Raw genomic sequence first — 18927 nt, 5'->3', positions numbered from 1 at the left:
GAAGAAATGTCTATTTAGGTCTTCTGCCCATTTTTTTTATTAGGTTTGGTTTTTTGTTATTGACTTTTGTGAGCTGTTTGTATATAGTTATGACCATATTTTAAAATGCATCTTAAAAGTTGTATCCAGCATACCAAACCCATGCTTTCTTGGCTGTTAATGCTGAATGGCTAAGACCCAAGCCCTGCATTTAGATTACCTGCTGGCTGTGTGACCTTAGGCCACTCAATCTCTCTGAGGCTGATTCATTATCAGTAAAATGGGCTTATTCTGTCCCTCCTACTTCATACGTTTGATGTGATGGTGAAAGCAGTAAGTATATGGAAAACTCTCAGTTCAGAGCCTGGCACATGTTAGCGCTTGATGAATGGCTGCCATTACTAATAGATGTGTGTGGTCCATGTGCGGTAGATGTGTTTTGTGTGTACCGTCTTGCACCTCCATGTGTACATGAGTATGTGTGTGTACAGTTCATATGTAAATGTATGATTCCTGGCCTAATGGATCAGGGCAGGTATAAGTCTGTCTCCCTCCTATGTCTCCCGGGGTCTGGGTTACCTTCACGTGCTCACAGGTATGTGTGTGTGCTCATAAGCGTGACTTTTTGAGGCCACACGTCTGGGTGCACATTCAGCCCCCAGGGACCAGGGTTCCCCCATCTGCCATTCTCCATCTGTTCTGCCTGGAGGCCTGGGAGACTGGGCCTGTGTTGCCCTCGCCCACCCAACACCCTCCCCGTGGACGGGAGGACCTGGGGGATAGTTCTTCCAGGGCCTGGGTCTCTAGTCCCTGGGTGTTTTCACTATATTTGCCCTGAGCCAGTGTTTTCTGGATCTTTACCCCGGGCCCCAGGACCGCAACTGGGTTAGGTGGGAAGGAGAGAAAGTGTTTTGAAGGAAGTTGAGGCCCTGCAGTTGGTCCATGGGTTCTGAGCAGAGGCTGGAGTGGGGGCCCCATAGGGGAGGCTCTCATCAGCTGCTGGGCTCAGCAGGTTAAAAAATTGCTTTATTGAAATATAATTGACAAACGCTAAGCCACAGGTATTTAAGGTATATGATTGGATAGGTTTTGACATATGCACACAGCCCTGAAGCCATCACATCAAGACAGTGAACACATCCGTCATCTGTCACCCCAAGTGTTCCCTTGCCCCTTGGTAATCCCTCCCCTTCCCCGACCATCCCCAGGTGACCATCAATCTGCTTGTTATCAGTCTAGCTTAGTTTTCATTTCCTAGAATTGGTACTGTAGGGGCTGGGTAGAGGGAGAGGAAGGGTTTTGAAAGGAGGGGAGGCCCTGCAGTTGTTCAGTGGACTGTGTCTGCATTTTTTTAAAACTGGCTTATTTCACTCAGTGTGATGATTTTGTAATTCACCCATGTTGCTGATCCTATCATTAGCTCATTCCTTTTCCACTACTGAGTAGTATTCCATTGTATAGATGTACCATATTTGGTATCCATTCACCCAGCAAATATTTCTTCCTTTATGCCTTAATTTCTGCATATATATACAGCCCTAATAGTGTGTAATGTTACCTTTCACCAACAGTATTTTTTGAAAGCAAGAGTCAAGCTATGTCTGAGGCTTGAGCCCACTGGGCATCTCTTCCAGGCAGGACACCTGTAGCCAGTGCCACCATTTGCTCTCACCTCAACTGTCCCCTTCCCTGGAATGGCCGCCTCTGCTCTGCACTATTCACTGGATCACTTAGCTTCTTTAGGTGTCTAGGTCTCCTCCGAGCAATTCCAGCTCTTACCGCTTGGCGGCTTTCAAAGCCCCTGAGCACTGTTGTTGATTCCTTAGTGAGCAAGGTGAGCCTCAGCTTGTGTTGTCCCCAACTCATGGGCCTGGCACACAGGAAGCTACTCCAGAGAGGCCAGGAGGCCGATGGTCAGGGTGTCTGGCTAGCTCTGGACTGTGGATTCTGGTGTCTGGGGCCCTCTGGGAAGGAGGAAGCAAAAATACAAAGTGATGCAAAGTGAAACAGAGTGATGCAAACCAGTGCAAACATAGTCTGGACCAAAGTCTGGGCCTTCTCGGCTCCCAGGCTTCCTCCTTCCTTCTCTCGCCGCTCCCTGTCTTCCATCCCATTTCTGGAAACCCCTCCTCTCCCTTTAGGGAGGGGAAGGCCTCTGGGCAGGCCTGATGCTGACCAAGCTTTCTGTTTTATTAAGTGTCTGCCTTGGAGGGACCAGTTTGAAACATCCCGGAAGGCCTTGGTTAAATTCTGTGGCTTTCTACTTCCCCACCCCCATCTTCTCCATCCTCTGTGTCTTTTCTCAAGAAGACAGGATGGGCAGGGGCTGTCCTTCCTGATAGATGGGACACAGATCTTAGAGGAGAAATGAACCCCCCGTCCCAAGCCCCCAGCTGCCAAGGCTGTGCATTAGTGCTGCCGATACATGTCTTTGAACCACAGGATGGCTCTTACTGTGCCGTAGAGGGGAGGTGGCTTCCTCAAGTCACATGGCCAGATAGGGACAGACACAAGCCACCCAGCCCCGCATCCCATGTTCTTTCCTCTCTCTGCACTGTCTCCTGGATGCCAACCTCATATGTTTGTAAAGTGCCTTCTGAACCAAGCCCTGTTTATGGAAGAAAGTGCAGTGCCTCCTGGCCAGGGGTTCTTGAGGCAGATCCAAGTTCCTAGGAAGCCTGGGTGAAGAGGCCCACCTGTGTCTAAGATGTTGCAGGCCACAGGCAGTGTAAAGCAGGAAGGCAGCCTGGGGAGGAGGGAGGTGGCTGTGGAGGAGGGACGAGATGGGCATGGCCTTGAGGCTGATGCTGCAGAGGCTTCCTGCACATTCCTGGTCTCCAGTGGCAGCCCCATGGGCATGTGTTCACCACAGCCCAACCTTGTCAGCCTAGCTCCAATGCCTTCTCCTCCTCCTCCCCTGCTCCAGGAGGCCTTCACTGAGAAGTGACCTACCTGTACACCCTTTTGGCCCTTATCACTATCTGCTATTTGTACTGCAATTTCTGTCTGTGTCTTATCTCCCTTCCTGGACTGTTGTTTTCTTGAGGATAGGACCCATGTATGTGTTTCATGCCTTATCTTCAGTGCCTAAGTCAGGGCTTGGTGTTCAGCAGATATATAATGAATATTTGTTGAATAAAATAAATGATGGTGGTAGTGACAGTGAATAACGGTGGACATTGGTTGTGAATGATGGTTTATCACAATGGTAGAGGCTGTAAAGTAAATGGTGGTAAGTACTAGTGAGGAGCAGTAGATGGTAGTTGGTGGTGGTGGTGGCGTTGGAGAGGGGGAAGGCTGAGGGTAGTTGTTGGTGGGAGGTGATGGGGGAAGGATGAAGGGAAGGATAATAAATGGTGGTGGATGGTGAAGTGGGAAGTAGCAGTAGATGGGAGCAGGAGAAGAATGGTGGCAGAAAGTGGCAATGGTGAAAAGGGGCCATGATGGTGGAAATCCTGGGCAGTGGGTGACTTCTGCTTATGCCCCAGCCCTCTGCCCTTCCCTAGGGGACCCTGGTCCAACTCTTGGACTGTCAAATTCTCTGACACTGTGGCTTGTTCCTTTACAGATTCCATCGGGGGCCCCTTCCCTGTCACTTCTCACCGATGCCACCATAAGCAGAAGCACTGCCCGCCGGTGCTGCCCGGCGGGGGACTACCAGCCACGCCACTGCTCTTCCACCCACACACCAAGGGCTCCCAGATCCTTATGGACCTCAGCCACAAGGCCGTCAAGAGGCAGGCCAGCTTCTGCAACGCCATTACCTTCAGTAATCGCCCAGTCCTCATCTACGAACAAGTCAGGCTGAAGGTGGGACCTCCCTCCCTGCCCCCATCACTGCATCCTCCCGGGCACCTTTGGACTTTCTCCCCAAGTCCCTGCTTCCTGCTAACGGCCATTACTACACCCTGCACCTTCTCCTTCCTCTCTACTGCCTCTTCCTCTTCCCTCCTCTTTCTCTTCCCTCCTCCTTACTCCTTTCTTAGCCTTCCCTGCGTGACAAAGAAGGAACGGAGGAGAAGAGTGACCATGGGGACTAGCTCTCACTAGACTGGTGGGAGGCTCCCCGGGGATGGAAAGGAGCCCAGCTGGTGGGTGAGCCAGGCGGTGTGACTCCCCATGGGAGTCTGCCTGGGGGTGGTCTGCAGAGCTCACTGATGGTGGGGGAGAGGCCGGGCGGGGCTGGGGGTTGTCTGAGGCCAACCCCCTACCGCCCAGATTACCAAGAAGCAGTGCTGCTGGAGCGGGGCGCTGCGACTGGGCTTCACGAGCAAGGACCCGTCGCGCATCCACCCTGACTCTCTGCCCAAGTACGCCTGCCCTGACCTGGTGTCCCAGAGCGGCTTCTGGGCCAAGGCGCTGCCCGAGGAGTTTGCCAACGAGGGCAACATCATCGCCTTCTGGGTGGACAAGAAGGGCCGTGTCTTCTACCGCATCAATGACTCGGCCTCCATGCTCTTCTTCAATGGGGTTCGCACGGCCGACCCGCTCTGGGCCCTGGTGGACGTCTATGGCCTCACGCGGGGTGTGCAGCTGCTTGGTGAGTGCCCTCCCTCTGGCCCCTTAGGTGCAGGGCACACCTTCGGGTGCTGCATTCTGACGAGGCTTGGTTTCATCAGGCATGGGGACGCCTCCCCTGCTGGCAGCAGCCCCAGGGCCGCGCAGGCATGGGGACAGCTCTGGGAGCTTTCATGTGAACTGCAGAGTGTCGCCTTCCTCCGGGCCCACAGCTGTGGCAAGTGGAGCCTGGTGAGATTTCTGCCCTCCATGGCCCCTCAAGTTGTGCCTCTGAGCAGTGTGTGGCCTTCACGATCATCGTGATCATGTATGGCAGCCTCAAAGACCCCACCCCGGGGGTAATGAATAGTAATCACTGTAACTGTAGTCTCTAGAGCAGTTGCTGTGTTCCTGCCATGAGGCACTTTGTTAAGTGAGGCACTTTGTTATTGCCGCCTGGTAGCCACCCTGGGGAGAAGTCTCCATCACTGGGCCCATGGATGAGACTCAAGCTCAGGGAGGTTGCCATCAGCCCCAGGAGGCACCGCAAGTGAATAGTAGAGCCAGCACTCAGTCCCAGGTGATCCCTAGCCCCTTGGGCTCTGCAGCTTTCCAGGAGGTCCAACCCCACCCTAGTGCTTTTTGCAGGGATGTGGGTGAAAGGGTAAGAGGGGAGAGCAGAAGGCACTAGGGGGGCTAAGATTCTTCTGGCTGCTGCTGGGCTCCCAGAGTGAGTGAGGCTGCTTCAGGCAAGCGAGGAGGAGGAGTCACAGAAGGTATCCTGGGGCTACTAAAGTGCCAGGCTTCCTTGTACACACATACTGGGTACAGATCAAACCATTGATAAATTGGCTGTGTCTCCAGGAGGAGCTTGGATGAACCTCAGCTTCCCCATCTGTAAAATGGGTTGGTAGGGAGATTAAATTCAACTTAAACAGGCTGTGAGTGAAGTGCCCAGCAGAGTCCTGGGTACCAGCACTTGCTCTTCCCAGCTCCCATCCCTCTCCCTGTCTCCCTGCAGAGAAAACTGCCATGGAGGTGGTGGGGAAATGTTTTTCCTTTTTGTCCTTTCTGACTTCAGAGCCTAGAAACAGTGAAGCTCTTTTCAAAACACTTTTATTTGAGTAAAAAAAATAGTGGGGGAAAAAGTGAAAGAAGAAACAAAGAAATGAGTAATCATCAGAAGCCTTTCTGTGTGAGGGAGGGGTCCACATCTTCCCTAGCCAGGGTCCTCTCCAGAGTGGAATTTGTGCCTGGTGTGTGGTGGACTCTGAGGAAGATTTGCAGGGTGTGGAGGGGAGCAGTGGGGTGGATGGATGACTTGTTGGATGAAGGGAAGAGTTGTGGGGTGGGGCTGAGGTAGACCCAGCTCTGCTCAGACAGCCCCCAGCTCACTGGGAATCAGGGAGACAAAGCAAACATTCCAGACACAATCAGGGCACAACCCAAGAGAGGACAGTAAATTGCTGAACACTGTGGTCATAGGATCCCTTCCATCTGCTGAGATGGTTTCCATCCAGTTGTCTCATTTAACCTCTCAGCAGCCGGACCTGGAGGGAATGGTTTTTGTCCCTATTTAATGGGGAAAATTGAGGCCAAAGGAAAGCCTGGCTTGTCTCTGTAGGGATGTGGCAGAGCTGGGACTTGAAGTGGGTTTTCTGATAACAAAAGCAGTACCTTTCGCCTTACCCCCTGGTTGGGTTTAAGCAGGAAGTCAGAGGAAGCTGAGGACAGTGAGGGAGGATGGAGTCCAGGAAGACTTCTTGGCAGAAGAGCCTTAGGCTGGGCCTACAAGTCTCAGGAGGGCCTGGATGGAGGTAGGGATGAACAGGACATACCAGGTGAGGCGGGGCTTCCAAACTTCAGGGGCCAAGGGAGGGGCCTGGGGAGTAATCTGAAGGGCGCTACCCTGGGGTAGAGCCCAGATGGCCCTACCTAGCCCGGCCTCATTCCCCCTGTGTGACTATAAATGGGTTTTCAGGCAGTATTTTCGGTTGCATTTGGATTTCCCATAAGGCTCTTCTCTGTACACTGGATAAGGCCAAAGACCTAGCTGATTCTTGTCACAGCTGTAAATCACCATAATCCCTGGGCATTTTCAAACACTGATTATGGCCCCTAAAGTGAATTAGCAGATTCAAATATCTCATTTTATTCTTCTTAAATTGATTGTTCTTTTTATTAAAAAAAGAACAAAAGAAAGGAGACCCACCCAAGACATCTTCAGAGGTGGCACACTGCTCTGTGCTCTCATTTTTTGCCCCTTCCCCCGGGACACGCCTGCTGCCCTGTACAGTCTCAGGGTCAGTTTCCCTCCCTTCTCTTTCCTCTCCTCCTCATTTCCCGTCTCCCCATCCCCTTGCTTGCCATGTGACTTCACCTGTGTCTTTCTGGGCCTGTCTCTCCCTCCACCTAGGTCCCTCAGCTCTTCTGCTTTCCCACCTCAGCTGCTGCCTTTGAGTTTCTCCTCTGAAGAAGTTGCTCTGTCTTGGTGGCTCTAAGGATGGGTCTGTCTTTCCTGGGGTGATTGTCCCCCAAACCAGTGTCTCATCTTTAGAGATTTTCTGTCAGACCTGCCCTGTCCCCTCCTGTCTTCATCTGGAACCTGTGGCCAAAACCCTCCCCTGGCCAATATCTGCTCCTCAGACCAGAGACATCCTGGGGTACCTGGCACATAGTAGGTCCACAAGTCAGGCCATGGACAGATTGACTGTCTTCCCCAACAGAGTGGAGGCAGGGGCTGATGTCTCTCCCTGATTGACACCTCCAAGTGGGTCCCCATCCCTGCCCCCACTGCCCTAATCATCACCTAGGCCCCCTGGTGCCCACACCATGGCCCCAGCAGTCTTGCTTCATGCCTTCCAGGCTCCCTGTTATGTTGGAATGCACAGCAGGTCACCCTCTTCCCTATGGGTGCCCTGGCCAAAGCCCGGGATGATATCTCCAAGAATAACAGCTTCCTACCTCCAGGAAGAAGGACCTGCCAGCAAGTAAATAAACACAAGTTTTATGGGGTGATTAATACTTGAAGAGATAAGTTCCTATCCCAGTTTTCAAGGTCTCCCTGCTCCTCTCAGAAATGTTGGCTCAGGAAGAGTAGTTGTGGTGAGCCAGGATTCCACTTACAGGGTGCTCCTGAGCACCCTTTGTGCCCACCACAGCCTAGGTGCTATGCAGGGGTTGGAAGAGACAGTTGAGTTGGAAACCCACCCCCTCCCCCTGAAGACTATTTACACTGGGGGACATGCCATATGACTGCTCTGAGGTGACTTAAATCCAGTTCTACAATAACGTGCAGCTAAAGAATGAAACTGTGGGAGTGCAGCTGGGGAGCAATCCAGGAGGACTTCCTGTAGGAAATGAGTTTCAAGTCAGGAACTAATGGAGGGAAAAACAATAGACTGGTTGAGGAGGAACAATTTAGGCCAGACAGGAGGGGTATGTGTTGGCTCAGAGGTGGGGGACTGGCAGTCAGTTGAGAAGCAGATCCTTCAGGGGAAGGGTGAAGTGGGAAGGTAGTGTATGACTTGTGGAGAGTGGGTGTGCATAGGTGCGTATGTGCATGCATCATAGGGGAGAGCACCATGAGAGCAGAAACTTCGGCAGCTTCTTGCTGTCAAGTTTTTCAAGAAGAGAAAATATGGCCCAGAGATGGGAGGGGCCTGCCTAAATTCTCCCAGGCTGGGCCTGGAATTCAGATCTCTCAGCTGATCTGGGCACAAGGTCAGTGCAAGAAGACTTATTGCCACATCAAAATGTTTGTGGCTGAGCCCAGGAGAGCATTAGGAGGGTATTAGGTGGGAGCTCCTAAGGACTCTTGGCATCATCCTAGATCTTGGTAAAAGACCTCACCTGCCTATTGAGGAGGGAGATGTGTGGAGATTCTCAGAGTACCTTTCTGGGGATCAGGCTGCTGCTGCGCCAGTTTCTGGGATGACGGGCCAGCCTGCCTGCCTGGGTCTTTCTGTAGATAAGGCCCAGGGTTAGGTCCCCTGTCCAGAGTGTGCCTCAGCTTGTGGTACAAAGAGTGTGAGCCATCCCGGCCGGCCAAGGACCACACTGCCATCTGGGGCTTCCGCTTCCCAGGCTAAACCAATATTTACCTTCAGCTGTGGCTGCCAGGGGCTGAGAAGCAAATATTAGTTTAAGGAGCCCAAGCCAAACTCTTGGGATGGAGAAAGAGCTGAGGATGCTAACTGCGATTTCTTCCTCTTTGACAGTCTTCATTTCTTCTTAGTTTTTTTTTAAAAAAGAAATCTTGCTGTTCCTTCTGATCTAGGCACTTCTTTTCTGCTCACCCCAAATTCTGCCAGTTATATCAAGGCCCACCACTAAACCCTCCCCTTCACTAGGGAGACTTCCCTGACCTCCCCTGTTCTTCGTGGTCCTTCCTGACCACCTGAAGTGCATGGAGGTCCAAGCGGTATCAGCCGTTCTACGGCATGTATTGTCCTGCTCTTTAAGAACACAGCAGAAGTCCTCTTTGTATATGTTGTAAAGAAAGTTATTATTGTGCCCATCTTGGAGATAAGGAAACAGAGGCTCAGAGAGGCCTGAGGAACTTGCACATGGTCATGCAGCTTGGTAGAGCTGGGACTTGAGTCCAGGAGCATGGGCTACGTTACTTCTCAGCTTCTCTGAATACGAGTCTATCTTGTCTCCCTCCTAAGTCTGTATACCCCCCAAGGGTGGGGACTTCGGCCCTTCTATGTCTTCCAGAATAGAGCTTATGAGAGATCAAGGCATCAGGGATCAGCCACACATGTTGGGCACAGATATGACACCAGGGCCCAGCGGGTCAAAGAGGGGCCGTGGGTACTCAGCGTCCGGTTTCAGTCCTGAGGGTGGGTCTCCTGCCTTGTAGTTCCCAGAAGGCTGCTGAGGGCTTTGTTTGGTACTATGGTTCACAGCACACTCTAATTTTCTACCAGAATGACTATATATAAAGTACAACCATATATAATTGCCAATATTGGACTTTTTCTAATGTCCAGAAATGGCAGTTTTATGTGTTTCCATCTAATATGTCTTTGGTCCAAGATAAAGTTCTGGGGACCATGGAGAGACCTGGGGGCCCAGAGTGGGGTGTGTATAGGGGAGGAGCTGGAGTCTTGCAGTATTGAGGACAAGGCCCTCATTTTAGAATCAGGAGACTTGACTGAATCAAGACCCGACTTGGCCACTCACAGGCTTTGGTCAAGTTTCTTAGCTTCTCTGTGCATCAGTGATCTTGCCTGTTATTGGACATAATTGTATGCATGCCATTTAACCTCACAGATAGTCCTTGAGGATCACAGATGTATGAAAGTGTTCATACAAATGGGAAGGGCTATTGGTTTGGGGTTAAAAAGAAATACCTAGTTTAAAACCTTGGCCAAATAGATACCCACCCACCCCTACCCCCACCGCCCCAGTCCTCTCATTGGAAGAGGGAGCCTTAAAACCAGGTCCTTATACCTGAAAGTCAGACCATGTGATCTAAATTGTTTCTTGGAATAAGATCTGTGGTTCTCCATCTGGGTTCCTTGGAGCACTGGGGTTCCACAGAGGCATCTCTGAGGCGGCTGGGTGGTAGGGCTCTGTGGCCACCTTAGACTTCAGCCAGAGCTTTTGGTCCCTTGGATGAAGGATTCCATTGCTTTAAAAAGTTTGAGAACCACCAGACCAGATCATTCTGTGAATCTATACACCTAAGATCCTGTGGCTTGCAGAGTCTCTAAATCTAAGAATCTGTGACTCTGAGTGATTCTGCAACATTCTGCCCTTCCCTCCACGAGCCTCAGTGTGTTTGTTTCTCCTAGCTATCCCGTGGCTGGATGTATATGGAGAGGGTCTAGGTGGTATGGGTTTCAGGGCACTGCCCTGGGGGATGGATAAACCCCTCACCCGTCCAAGCCATGTACCCACCCTCGTGGCTCCTTCCCCTGACCCATGCCAGCTGCAGGCCGGCAGGAGGATGTTTATGGACATAGTAAATGGGTTGGCACTCCTTCCAAACAGGGGCCGGCAGATACCCGCCAGCCAGCTGGGCAGCTGCAGGCTGACCCATAGTTAAAGATTATCCAGCGCTGCGGATGTGAGAATCTAAACAAACAGGACTTGAGCTGATGGCAGGCCCTGCTTCAAAGGAGCCCTTCGCCTGCCCCTGAGGCCCCCTGTTCCACTGCCTTGGCCCTGCCTCGCTTACCCGGTGCTGGCTGGCAGCATGTCACGGGTCGGGAGCTGGGTGGGTCTCTGGGCAGGAGCTGGCCCCAGCGCCCTCTGCCTGGCACCTCCCGCTCCCTTCCTTTCCCACTGACCTTGCTCAGACTGTTCTCCCCAGGCATTTGCTAACGTGGTTTTCCCACCCCAGTGCCTCTCGCTTCTGTCAATCCAAACCCTTTAGTCCTTCAGGGCTGGGTCAAATCTTGTTTCTTCTGAGATACTGTCTCTGAATCACTCTGAAACAGGAATTCTCAGCCTCAGTTGGAGAGCATTATCCTAAAAGGGATATTTATCCTAAGGAAGAGAAGGCTCATGGAGCCGGGGGAGGGAGGCGTTGGGGGGAGGGGGCAAGGAGTGGAAATAGGACCCTTGGAGGCATGCATGGAGTTTTTCTAGCAATCACAGTCAAAGAGGGGAGGTAGATGGCCTTGGGAGATGGTGAGCTTCTTGTCCTCAGGAGCATTCTAGCCAAGGCTGGGTGAGAATTTGGCAGAGATAAACAGATTTCCTCATTTTCCTCTAAGGTCCTTTCTGACTTGAGACACTAAGAATTTTGTGACAAAATTGTATTCAATTATTTTCATGCCTCCAAGCTTCAATCCTCCGAGGGCTACTGGCTCCCCAGGGCTCAGGTCCTGGCTCTCCCTCTCTCCTCAACTCCTGCCCAGGACTGGGCACACAATGGGTCAATGAGTGGGTGCCCTCATGCCACCCTGAGGGGAGGAAACCCTGGTCCAGGCCTCCCTGCCCTTCCTAGGACCTGGATCTTTCTGCCCTGGCCCAGAGGATCTGCGGAGCCAGTGCCAGGCTGAAGACTAACCAGTTCTTTCCTGAAAGGGGACACGAGAGGGGAGCCAGCTTTGCAGCTTCTTCCGTGGCCCTGTGCCACCCCTCCGTCATCATAAACAACTCCAAAGTGGGCAGCTGTGTGTCCCAGGCACAGATTAAAGTACTTGATGCTTCAAATGTGGGGCCACCCCACTGCTTGGGGTCAAAGGCTGGCCGTCTGGCTTTACCAAGCTGTACCCCAGGGCACAGTCCTGGGCTGAGGTTGGGCCCATGGTGTTCTTCCCTGGCTTTGGGGGCCCAGCCCCTTCCCTGACCTCTGACTTGATGTCGGCTCACTCTGCTCTGACCTTTGCTGTGCCCTCTGTGGAGGGTGCTCTGACCAATTCCTCTATCTCAAGTTTCATCTATTTCAGGTCCCCAGCGCAGCTGGGCATACTGATGGGATGGTTATTTTGAAGCTTGCAGGCGGCCTGCAGCTGCTCCTGACCCCGAGCGGTTGAAGGGCTGGGAGAGAAGACATACTTGGGCTGGGCACTGGCCCCAGGGATTCCATTTTTAGCTGTTTCCCAGCGTCTCCTGTACCTCCTCTCCCAATTCGTGTGATATTTCAAGTCTGGTCAAAGGGGTCACTTTTCAACCCCTTCCCCTCTCTCTGTATTCTCCCACTGTTTCTCCTTCTTTCTCTTCTTTCCTCTCTAATCGCCACTTGTAGCTTCTCCTTTGTGGTCTTTAGTCAGCGATGTCATTCAATGATTATGTCCTGGGTGTCCAGCATGACTGATGGAAAGTCCTCGTCAAAAAGTTAGTTGCCTGAGTGCAGGTGGCCCTGACCTTGGTTGGCAAACAACCTGAGTGAAGTATCCAGGTGCCAGGGGCTTCCTGCTCTACCTCTGATCCCTGCAAGAACATTGCCAACATCGCAGGGGTATTATTAACCCTGTTCTCTTGGTGAGTGATCTGAGGCTGGAGGAAAGTTGCTTACCCACAGGCCACCAGCCAAGGGCTGGATCAGACATTCAGACCCAGGCCTGTATCACCCCAAACCCATGTGTATTCTTCCGAGCCATGTAGCATGAAAACAGTAGTAATGGCTCATATTAACCTAGTGGTTATTATGTGCCAGATGCTTTCCTAGGTGCCCTAGCTACCTTACTCCACTTCATCTTCACAGCATCCCTTCTGAGGGAAGTATTAGAATCCAGATTTTATACCAATAAGTAAATGATGATTTCACTGCTGAAAAAGAGAGGCCCAGAGGGGTTAAGCTATTTGTCCAAGGCCATAGAACCAGGAAATGGCAGTCATGATTTGAACCGAAGATGATGACTTCAATGTCCTTGCACTTAACTAGTGCTCTTATCTTGCCTACCAGTATATGGAATTTGGTTACAAAAAACCCTAAAATACTCTTAGGTTGCATTATAAGAAGTATAGTGTACTTATCAGGGGAGGTGTGAAGGTGCCCTGTGCCTTGAACTGGTCAGGGCACATCTGGGTACTGAGTCTGGTTCTGTTCATTGTCTAAGAGGTGGGAAGGTGTGTGGGGAGTCTGAGTATTTCCTGAGGAGAATTGTCTTCCATGTGGGGCTGAGAGGCAGCCCCAGAGGTAGTGGGTATAAATACGGGGCATTAGATTTCAGTTTAAGAGATGGAACACTTTCTTAAAGACAGAGTAGCTCAACAATGGCACGGGCTGCCTGGGAGGTAGTGGGCGTATTCAAGTGGAAGAGGACTCCTGAAGGGGCAGAGACCAGGACAGCTCACATCCAGTCCCATTCAGGACTCTGTTCTGAGGGTCTGTGCAGCTCCATGGGTTCTGGCCTGATTTTCCCGAGTGTGTGTGGGGTATGGGGCTGGGGAGAGGAGCGTCGGGGTGCGAATGTGTGTGGGCCCCTCTGACAGCCTTGTTCCTGTAGGCCCTGGTTACGTCTCTGAGCCACTTGTTTCCTCCTCACCCCGCTTCCCCATCCCTTCCCCTCCCTGACCCCCACCCTCTGGAGTCCTGAAGAGCCAGTGTCTGGAATCCCTAAGGGGTAGGGGAGCAAGGGCTGTTCCCTGGGGTCCAGGTCACCCCACTGCCCTCCCCAGCTCCCCATTATTGTCTCTCATGTCTTGCCCCGCCTTTGCCTGTGCCTCTCCACCGCCCCCCAGCCTCTCTGCACCATTGCTGTCACAGAGTCAATTCCCTGGAATAATCACATTTTCCGGTCGGCTCCCTCCTCCTTGCCAAACACGATGCTGGGAAATCCCGACCAGCTAGGCCCCAAGAGGCTTCTCCAGAGAAGCAGGAGACTTGGGGGGAGGGCCCAGCATCCTCTCCTTGCTGGGGCCCAAACAACACTGTTCCTGGAAGGGCAGGGGAGCTGGGGAGAACAAAAGCAGGGAGACTCTAGAGACAGTCTCTAGATTCAGCTGGAGCCAAGTTCTGGCCTCTGCTGCCCCTACCAGTCCAGTCCCCCAAGCTTTGCTCTCACACCAAGCACCCTAACCATCCTTACTCAGTTTCTGGAGAGAAAGCACAGATTCTCCTTTGGGGAGGCTCAGAGAAAAGGCTCCTGGAAAGGGAGTGGCCCATGATGTGGCCAGATTTGGGAACTCCCACAGAAAGGGTTCAATAAACAAGGAGGACGTGAAAGTGGAGATTGTAGTGTCAGGAGTTGGACAGACCTTGCTTTAATCCTGATCTGCCACTTGCCACTTGGTGGCTGTCACAGAACATCTCTGAGCTTTATCTGTACAATGGGAACACCTCCATGGGCTGCTTTAAGGATGAAATGCAGGGGTGTGTCATCACTCCTGGTGACTTTTGTTACAAATTATAGGACTCCATAAAGCAGACATAGCCAGCCATTTAAAAAGTGTGGTATCAGAAATATGGTTATTGGTGTAGAAAGGTATTTAGGACACAGTAAGTGGAAAAGCTAATTTTGAAAAGGAATTTTGTATAGCAGGGTTCTTTTAGCCTGGAATTCATAACCGTGGATGGCTTCATGTGATTCATGAATGCCCTGAAATTATCCACAGAATTTAGGGAGAATGTGCACTTTTCTGAGGAGACAGATGAAAGTTACCACACTTTCAAAGGGATCTGTTGCTCATAAAAGTTTGTTAAAAACTACTGGTGTTTATATAGCATGATTCAGTTTTTGTATTAAGAAAAAGAGGTAACTGAAAAATATATTGAAAAAAGGCTAGAAAGTCATACATCTAAATATTAATAGTATTTTTCTCTGGATGGTGGGCTCACAGGAGACTATTTTTTCTCTTTTGCTGAACTGCCTTTTCCACAAGACAGTCTGTATTACTTGTATGATTTGATTTTAAAAAAGAAAAGATTTGATTTCTCTAGCTTGGGAAATTCACTTAACTTGCCTCAGTCTCAGTGGCCTTCCATGGCAATAACCTAGAAAGGTAACTACTGGGATGAGACAGTTTGTGCAGAGAGGCGTTCTGGGTGGGGATGAGGGTTTCCTCTGGCTTCCCAGAGGGGTAAGACGCCAGTATGCACTCAACAAATACTGCGGTCTTCTAAGTGCTGGGTGCTGCTCTGGCTGCTGGGGATAAAGAGGGAGGGCCCCAGGAGTTTGTTTTAAATTCAACTTTTAAAAGCTTACCATTTAAAAGTGATCATGTTTTTAGTTTTGGTGTCCTTCCTCCCAGCCTTGATCCTTTGCTTAAACTACTACATAGCGGTCCTGCACAACATTATGTCCTAGGCATTTTCTACGCCATTATAAATCCAGTGCATTTTACTAGTGCACGCCTTAAAGACTAGTTGGAGGAGGCGCGCAGGCGATGGGGACCGGGCGCTGTGCACGCGTGACGGTCATCCTGTCTCTCCCTCTCCGGCCGCAGACAGTGAGTTGGTGCTCCCGGACTGCCTGCGGCCGCGCTCCTTCACCGCTCTACGGCGGCCGTCGCTGCGGCGCGAGGCGGACGAGGCACGCCTCTCCGTGAGCCTGTGCGACCTCAACGTGCCGGGCACCGACGGCGACGAGACCGCGCCGGCCTCCGGCTGCCCCATCCCACAGAACTCGCTCAACTCGCAGCACAGCCGCGCACTGCCCTCGCAGCTCGACGGCGACCTGCGCTTCCATGCGCTCCGCGCCGGCGCGCACGTCCGCATCCTGGATGAGCAGACGGTGGCGCGCCTGGAGCACGGGCGCGACGAGCGCGCGCTCGTCTTCACCAGCCGACCCGTGCGTGTGGCCGAGACCATCTTCGTCAAGGTCACGCGCTCGGGCAGCACGCGGCCGGGCGCGCTCTCCTTTGGTGTCACCACGTGCGACCCCGGCACGCTGCGGCCGGCGGACCTGCCCTTCAGCCCCGAGGCCCTGGTGGACCGCAAGGAGTTCTGGGCCGTGTGCCGCGTGCCCGGGCCCCTGCACAGCGGCGACATCCTGGGCCTGGTGGTCAACGCCGACGGCGAGCTGCACCTCAGCCACAATGGCGCGGCGGCAGGCATGCAGCTGTGCGTGGACGCCTCCCAACCGCTCTGGATGCTCTTCGGGCTGCACGGGGCTGTCACGCAGATCCGCATCCTCGGTGAGTGCTCCCCGCCAGGTGCCGGCCTCCCCCGACACACGCCGAGGCTCGTGCCTCAGCTGCCCTTCCTCCAGACCCAGCGAGGTACTTTTCCTGGAGGAGGGTGCCAGTCTGGGGAGGGGGAAAGAACGCCCACCCTGCCCCCTCGTGGGAGTCTAGCTAAGGAGACAAAGACAGCAAAGATGAGTTGTGAGTGGGATTCAGTTGTCTAGTCTACGGGTCCTCAGAGCTAACCAGATAAACCCTGGGAAGGGGGAGAAAAGCGTGGAACATTGAGTTCCAGTCTGATTAACTTACATTCCCACAGATACATAAACAACTCTTACACACATTCTCCAGTGGCCACTTAAAAGTGAGAGAAAAAAAAAACTGTTTCCACCAGCAGTGAACTTTTTGAGGCTCAGTTTCCATTTCTCCAAAAATGGGAATAAAGGCCTCTGCCTCTAAGGATAGTTGTGTGTCTGAATAAGAAAAAGAGATTGGTATGTCAGTAGCCAAGTTACCTCTGTAGGGTGGTGCCTGGGTTGGGGACAGTGGGGAATCCCTGAGCAGAAGGCCTTGGAGGAAATGGGATTGCGGATGTCTAGGCCTTTCTGGGTTTGAATGGACAGAGTTTGATGGACTGGGTGATGTGGACTTGTGTAAGCCATGTTTCCCAGAGTGTCCTGCACGGTGGGTGTCCATTGAAAAGGGGTCCTTGGATCAAAAAAGTTTGGGATATGCTGAATTTTTGAAAAACAGGGAATTCTTTACTATTGAACTTCTCAGAACTTTTAATATGCAGTGTGAATCTTTAATGAAGGGGTGGTGGTGGTTATGGTGTCCAGCTTTTACAGACTGATATGACCAGAAATCTTTTTCACATGTATCTTCTGGGACCTCTGTTACCCCAGAGTGGGAAGGTATTCATGCTTTCCAAGTGATAGTCTGCTAACCAGAGCAGTGGATTGGGCTAATTTCATTAGACTTACTAGGAGACCCTACTAGAGTACAGATTCTTAAATCCCACTTCCAGAGATTTCAATTCTGTAGATCTTGGATTAGGTCCTGGGCATCTTTTTTTTTTTTAAAGCAAGTTTGCTTAGACAAGTTTGCAGGCCCCTAGGCCTCACAGCCCCCCAACCTAGACCTCACCCCAGGAGGTTTCATAGGCAAGATGACGTGTGTATGTGAATGAATGTGAGTTGACGGTATAAAATCGGCATACTGTGTCTAGGCACATGTGAGGAACTAAATGCATGTGTATTTGTGTATGTAATGTTGGTGATTGTAAGAGTGTGTAACTTTGTGAAATGAGAAAAAACCAGTGGGGACTGACTGACTACTCTGGGAAGAAACCAAATGAAGATGGAATGTAAAATAAATTTTAAAAAGAATGAAAAGAAATGAGGCTAGGATGCTAAGAAGTTAGGACTGAGGGAAGATAAATCAAAGAATGAAAAGAAATCAGGCTAATGAAAAGACATCAGGAAGGAAAGATATTGGGGTGAAAATTCAGGTTGGAATAAAAAAGAAACTGGACTGGGGTGCAGAAAAAAAATCAGGCTGAGGTACACAGGTATTCGGCTACATTCACCAGGAGACACTACTCCTCAGATGAAGGAAATTACATAAGGGCAAGGTATTCTCTTGCCTCAGCACCATCTAATAATAGATAAGTAGCTTTCCAGTGAGGCTTCCATTGCCCAAAGAGGCTTACTAGACTGGAGCAAAGGAGAAGCTTAAAAAAAAATCCAGGACTTAAATGTCCCAAAAGGGAAGTAGGCCAAGGTGGGTGTTGAAGAATAATCATTTAGAATTCAATATATGCTAAATAGAATTCTCCTGAGCTGTTTTGAGAATTAGCCTTCTCAACTAGCAAATTGGTGTTATGGGATCCTGACTGATTGATTCCAAAGGAAAAACAAATCAGTAATAATATATGAAGGGTAATTCTTTACCTTACAGAGGAATGCTTTGCTTTGTTGAAGGCCTACATGATCTAAGAATGGAAAGGTACTTCCTTCACTCTAAAACTACAGTCAATTTCATACTTAATGGTGAAACACTAGAAAAATTCTCATTAAAGTCAGGAGTATAATAGAGATGCCTTATAGTATTGTTCTGAAAGTGCTAGCCAGTGCAGTAAGTGAAGAAAACCAAATAGGAGATAGGAATTTCTGAAAGAGATGATAATTAACGTGAAACCTATTAACACTATAAGAAAAGTCCTGAGACATCTAATGAATACTTTTAGAAACAGTGACTATTAAACGAATTAGAATGAATAACTACTAATAAAAAATACCTCATTGAGGACTTACTTGTGTGTAGGGCATTATGTTAGGGCCTGTGGAGAGTCACAGGTGAATCAGATTTCCTGATTCATGGTTTAACTAGGGAAACAAAGCTGCATTCCTGGGCAGAGAACAAATAATACTCAAGCTTTCTCCCACGTGGGGCCTCTGAGTGGCTAGTGTGTCCTTCCCTCTCTCCCTCCCTGCCTTTCTGCAGGCTCCACCATTCTGGCAGAGCGGGGCATCCCATCACTCCCCTGCTCCCCTTCTTCCACACCAACCTCACCCAGCACCCTGGGCATCCGCCTCTCTGACCCATTGCTCAGCACGTGCAGCTCTGGACCGCTGGGTAGCTCTGCTGGTGGTAAGTAGGCTGGCCCCTTCAGTTCCGTGGTGACCATACCAGATCTCCTATCCTGAGGACCCCACCCCCACCCCCACCCCAGCTGAGGAAGGCTTGCAGCCTCTGTATCAGGACTGGGCCCCAGAGGAGCTGGAGACAGGCCTAGTGAACCTTAGGTGAGTGGTGATTTCTGGGCTGTATCCTATCCTGTCCCCTAGCTGGGCAGCTTTCTCCAAACGACTTCTTCAGCACAAAGAACACCCAAAGGATAGCTCAGGAGGGGCCTTCCTCAAA

General features: G+C 51.1%; 1 protein-coding gene across 5 annotated transcripts in view; it reads left to right on the top strand.

The window, feature by feature from the left end:
* Window positions 1-18927, top strand: part of NEURL1 (neuralized E3 ubiquitin protein ligase 1) — a 70458-nt gene that overhangs the window by 48812 nt on the left and 2719 nt on the right. For all 5 annotated transcript variants that reach the window (XM_032491008.1, XM_032491010.1, XM_032491009.1 and 2 more), the window contains 4 exons: window positions 3548-3789; window positions 4198-4519; window positions 15325-16014; window positions 18508-18654. In XM_032491008.1, coding sequence (XP_032346899.1) covers window positions 3548-3789; window positions 4198-4519; window positions 15325-16014; window positions 18508-18654 — 1401 coding nt within the window. The remainder of the gene's footprint in view (window positions 1-3547; window positions 3790-4197; window positions 4520-15324; window positions 16015-18507; window positions 18655-18927) is intronic.

This window comes from Camelus ferus, chromosome 11 (assembly GCF_009834535.1).
Source record: "Camelus ferus isolate YT-003-E chromosome 11, BCGSAC_Cfer_1.0, whole genome shotgun sequence".
NCBI classification, from domain to species: domain Eukaryota; kingdom Metazoa; phylum Chordata; class Mammalia; order Artiodactyla; family Camelidae; genus Camelus; species Camelus ferus.
The sequence above is the reverse complement of the archived record's forward strand: the minus strand, read 5'-3'. Positions and strand labels throughout refer to the sequence as shown.